At 43.3% G+C, this 5,714-nt stretch overlaps 1 protein-coding gene across 1 annotated transcript; it reads right to left on the reverse strand.

The window, feature by feature from the left end:
* Positions 1 to 1,579: 1,579 nt before the first annotated feature.
* LOC309506881 (carbohydrate sulfotransferase 3-like) lies at positions 1,580 to 5,468 on the reverse strand. The gene is made up of 2 exons (XM_082180834.1): positions 5,325 to 5,468; positions 1,580 to 4,849 (listed from the first exon to the last, which is right to left on the reverse strand). The coding sequence occupies exons 1-2, from the start codon at positions 5,402 to 5,404 to the stop codon at positions 3,574 to 3,576; spliced, it is 1,356 nt and encodes a 451-aa protein (XP_082036960.1). The 5' UTR covers positions 5,405 to 5,468; the 3' UTR covers positions 1,580 to 3,573.
* Between the last annotated feature and the right edge of the window lie 246 nt (positions 5,469 to 5,714).

Genomic DNA, 5,714 nt, shown 5'->3' on the forward strand with positions numbered 1-5,714 from the left:
ACTCCAGTAGAGGTATGAGGGAGTTGCTTTCACCTCTTTTGAGGGGAAGATATATTTGAGAATCGTCCACGTAAAAATGATAGGAGATGCCATGCTTTCTAATTATGTTTCCTAGGGGGAGGAGATATAGAGAAAAGAGAAGTGGTCCAAGAATTGCGCCCTGTGGAACACCACAAAGAAGGGGGGCAGTAGATGAACCACAATCTCCAAGCTTTACTGAAAAGCATCTCCCAGATAAATAGGACTTAAACCACTGCAAAACAGTGTCCCTAATACCAACACAGTGCTCTAGACGGGAGATAAGAACTGCGTGGTCAACTGTATCAAATGCCGCAGTGAGGTCTAAAAGCACTAGTATGGCAGAATTGCCAGAGTCAATGGTTAATAAAAGGTCATTAAAAACTCTTAAAAGTTCTGTTTCAGTGCTGTGAAATGCTTTAAAGCCAGATTGAAAAATCTCAAAAATTCCATGTACATCTAAAAAAGACTGCAGCTATAGAAGAACAGTCTTCTCTAAGACTTTTGAGATGAAAGGAAGCTTCGAGATAGGTCTATAATTGGATAAAACCGAAGAATCCAAATGCATTTTTTTTAATCAGGGGTTCCACAACTGCTTCTTTGAGGCTTCCTTATATAGCGCTAGGGCTGATGGGACTTGTAGTGCCCCAACCATGTCCCATTACATAAATATAAGATGCACATATATTTGGTCACATAAGCTATAGATCAAAAGCAAAAGTGTGAGATTGTGTATGTTATACCTAAGCTTGCATCTCCACACACTGAGCTTAAATGGTTCAACTTGATGCGAGTGAATGGAGGCATGGGGCCATTCCTCTGAGATCTGTCAAACTGCGTGTGGGTGGGAGGGTGAGGTCAGTTTGAGTAAATCGTCTGTTGCACATACAGGAGGGGTTCTGCGTAAAGGAGCATGTTAGAGTTTCACTGGCGCTCTAAATAGCAGACGCACAGTAATAAACAGCTGATTAGCTGCTACAGAAAGCAGGTTCTTCCTCCTCGAAGGCCGATGCTAAGTGCTAGCAGATGACGGGACGGGACAGGAGTTTGGCAGACCTTGGGCACAGATACAATGAAAAAGAGAGCTTGGTTAGGGCAGTGCCATACTACTAAGTGTTTCAGGGCCATCACTAAGGTTTATGTGTATTCCTGGACTCTAGACACTAATTAGTACTTACAGATTTAGAAGCAACTTAAAAACTCTGTGGAGAAAACAGTTCTGGCATTATTTAATTATTGAAAATACATCAAGAATTTAGGGTAAGGTATGATTATTATATAAGAATCCCTTAAGGGACATTTTAAAGCTGTATAACAAGAAACGATATGTTCTTCATAACAAACTGGCCTAAGAGAGCATGAAAAGAATTAGGAAATGATTAATTAAAATCCTTGTGTCTTTGAACATTCAGCAGTGGATAGAAAAAAAAGAATATCTGAAGACACAGAACCAGCTCAGCAACATTTATTAGGTGTTTTCATTGTTCAGTATTGCTTAAGGAAGTTATGCAAGTAATTAATTTTTTCGCATACTTTTAATCATGTCACAAACATCCTCAGTTTCACTTTATTTTGATAGTCCCTTTAACACATTCTGCTGACTATACTCCTCTGTCACTTTAGGCTGGCTCCCTTCGAAACTGCTCAAGTCTAACTTTAGTCGACGGTCCTGCTCGTGTTGTGCGCTCTCCTCCTCGTCGCTGCTCTCTCCAGTTCCCGTCACTCACGGACCACGTTAGTCTCTTAACTGTTCCATCAGCGTCGCAGGTGGTTTAATGACAGTGATGGGTAGTCCCTTCTCAGACATTTCTTTCGTTGCTTCCTCGGCCGTGGTATAAACTCGTGTTCCATCCGAGTAAAACACCCGTAGTTTTGCTGGGAATGGTGTCTGAAACCGTATCCCTCTTTCTTTTAGTATCTTCTTAGCCTCTGCGTATGACTGTCTTTGTCTAAGCACGTTGGGTGCGTAATCGTTATCCAAGTTTATTTGTTTACCTTTCCAGTTAAACCCTTTCTTCTGCCACGCTTTTCTTCTTTAGTCCTGTAGCTCAGAAAGCGGACAACGATGGACCGCGGCGGGGCTCCGTCTGGTGGGGCCGGGGCAAGCGCGCGGTGTGCCCGTTCTATCTGGAGATTCAAGGTCGGGGGGAGCTGCAGATTTTCTTTTAGCACGTTTTCGATAAAGTCTATCATTGAGGGGGCATTTTTTTCCTCACCTTCAGGAATGGAGTAGATCCTTATGTTATTTCGCCTCGAGCGTCCTTCTTGGTCAGTTAGTTGCGTCTCGAGTCTGGACTGAATTTTAAACAGCTCCGCCATCCGCCATCTTCCACCGATTGCACTCGCTCCTCAGTGTCGAGTATACTGCTTTCCACATCCACGAGTCTTGCATTGGTAGTGTTTATTTCCCCCATTATTTCCTGAAGTTGTTGGGTATTATCTTTTCTAAAGTCTTTAGGTCGCTGTCTTCGTTAGCTTCAGTTTCTTCGTTCATTATTTCGGTCTTTTTCTTTGGTTTCGATTTAGTCTGCCTGTCTTTCACCATCGCCCTGTCCTGTACCTCCTTGTTAAGCAAATTTCCGTCAAGGTTTACGAGTTTTCAGGGCTTTTTAGCTTAAAATGCTGGGAGCAGCAGTTTTTATGCAGCCATCTCGTTGCGTGCACAACCGGAAGTCCCTCAGAGTAGTCATTTCCAATACAATCGCTAAGTGGACGCAAGATGGCACCAGTCGCGGTTTGTTATACAGCGGCGTTGTTATTGACAATTGTCATTATCAGAAAATATCAATCCTCTGAATGTTTAAGTCAATAGAAAACTGTACTCATGCTGATTGCGATACGTTATGCGCTTTAAGTAATAAATCTCTTTCTCATGGACACACATTAAGAGAGAGAAAAGCTACATATACTACACACAGATTGATAAAACAAAGTGCTAGGTTTAAAGGCAGGATTTTTTTTTTTTTCGTTAATGTTATAACAGGCTGGCAATCCAAAGGAGTCATGCAGCCACACCACAGTATAATAGATGTGACTAACCTTTGTGGATGCAATGTCTCATTAAATTTTATGTTGTTGTTCCAGTGTCTTTAATTGTTTTCCCAGATTATTTGCATCTAGTTAATTTGACATGTTTATAAACCCAAATGTGAGAACATATGGCACGGTTGCTCCAATCATGTTTCATGGGACTTTCATTATGGCATTTCGGAGTTTACGCGCGATATACAGACATATGTAGTCAAATTCTATGACAAAGGTCCGAACTACCACGACACGTAGGGAAATATATGTAACACAGATATTATAAAACTATTCAAATAAAACACAAATTCTTTCTTTATGATATCAGTAGTTAAGGATTAAAGACTTGAGTCGTTTTTTAAATATTCACGAGTCCATTTTTGTCGAGTCGAGTCAAGTCTGAAGTAATTTCAGGTCAAGTACAAGTCAAGTCTGAAGTCTATTAAAATGCGACTCGAGTGTGACTCACTAACTAATCTCTGCCACATCCTCATATATCTCAGCATTCTTTTTCATGAAGTATGTGTAGTATCATAAGAATGTTCTCTCTTCGATCAGGCTTACTGATTTATCGATCAACATGTCTTTGTTTTCCGCAAACTTGTAGCCAAACAGAGTCATGGTGGGGCCGCACACTTTCTGCACCAGCTGAACCAGTTTGAAGGGAATGTTGAACCTCCATTTCTCCACATGTTCAGAGGAGTTTTTCTGGGTGGAATAAACTCCACTGACCTCCTTAGATGCCTGAGTATTTTTTAGGATCCACTCTTCCACCGTTGCGGTGAAGGGAATGCCTATAAAGCTGTACATCTCTGTAGCTTTGTGCATTGGGAATCGTGCGATGTCCTCGTAGCGCATTAGCATGTAGTGTCCGCGAAGCCATGGTGGCTGTTTGAGTCCGATCTCAGCAGACATACGGATGTTGTCGCAGTTTCCTTTGAGTTTTCTCACTTCGTCCTCGTCCACTGGAAGGTCTTCATCCACGGCCCAGCTCTTCCAGATCTTGTACTTGCTGGAGAAGGCAACCATTCGAGAGGCGAGAACGGCGCGAGGGTCCCTGACCAGCTGGATGAACTTCATGTTGAGTCTGGGATCCTCGGCTAGTGGACGTAGCGTCTCCAGCTGCTGCACGCGGACGGATTTAATGGCGTGATGCTCCTTCTGCTTGCAGGACTGAGTGGCCAGCGTCAGGTTTAGCGGCCCGCAGTGCCGCATGCGACAGTGGTAGCGCTCGAACGCTTTCCTCACGAACGGCGTGCAGACGGGATCCTCACACAGCGACTGGCTGGACTCGCGGCGGAAGAGCGAAGCCGTCACATGATCCTGCGGCGCCGGCTCGATGAAGCTCTCCAGCAGTGAGAACTCACAGAGGAACAGCTGATGCAGAACGTCCCGAAACGCCGGCCCAGCGACTGAGGCATTCGTCCCGCCAGACTCGACCGATAGCATTTGCTCCACATGCCACAGCGGCTCGAACAGGTAAAACATGTTTGATCCCTGCTGGTTGAAGAACTCCCCAACGAAAGAGGAGCCTGTGCGAGTGGTGGCCAGCAGAAGAATGTGTTTCTGTCCTCCTGACGCAGACGCTGGAGACACGCTCTGCTGTATGGACCAGGTCGAGTTCTCCAGAAGATGATCCTCGTGTTGGTCAACCGAGGCGTTCTCCAGAAGATGATCCTCGTGTTGGTCTGCCGAGGCGTTCTCCAGAAGATGATCCAGGTGTTGGTCTGCCGAGGCGTTGTGTGGAGCGGACAGAGACGGGCTGAGCAGAAGCGGGGTTAGCTGTGTGCTCAGTTTATCAGACACCCTGAAAGAGACAGAAGAAACCGTGATAGTCGCTATTAGTGCTAAAAGGTCAGTTCACCCAAAAATGATCATTCTGTCATCATTTACTCTCCCTCATGTATGCATACGTAAAAAGCATATATGACTTTTTCTCTTTTGCAAAACACAAAGATATTTTGGGGAGGTTTTTGTCCATAAAATAACAGAATGATAAAATAACTAGTTTTGTTTGGTTCCCAACAGCCTCAAAATATCTTCTTTTGTGTTGCACAGAAGAATGAAAGTCAAACGGGTTTGGAACCGCATGATGAGACAGAATGATCATTTTTGGGTGAAATATCCCTTTAATGTTTCATCTCTTCTCAAAGAAAGCGATTTCTCCAACAATAGAAATTGAAAAATGAATAACACCAGACAACTTTTGATTTTAAAGTGCTCTTTGACTGTTATTCACACATACAGAAGAATAAATAGAGGATATTGAGAGAAGCACCTACTTTGACATAATGTTGTTTTCCTTTTCTATGATGACCAGAGTCACAATAAAGATGACAGCAATGGTATATTTAATGTACATTCTTGTGTGTGATTGTGTTCAGCAGGCGAATCACTCTCAAATCATTCCATCTTCTCCTCTGAACTGACTCTGAAATAAAACACACAACACATGTGTCATGATTCCTGTCTGAAGGACTTTAATGTTGAAGTTATTTTCTGTCCCTATTGTTTCTGTGTTCTCTTGTGTTTAGTTCCTGTGTCTCTTGTTTGTTACCATTGCAACCCTGATTAGTTCTTAATGGCTGCTTCTCAGTATGCGCTCTTCAGCGATCTTGTGTCCTTGTGTTCTCGTACTACATCATCATCAACTGTCAAAGTTCAATTCCAAT

The sequence above is a fragment of the Leuciscus leuciscus genome (assembly GCF_965113295.1).
Source record: "Leuciscus leuciscus genome assembly, chromosome: 9".
Taxonomy (NCBI): Eukaryota; Metazoa; Chordata; class Actinopteri; order Cypriniformes; family Leuciscidae; genus Leuciscus; species Leuciscus leuciscus.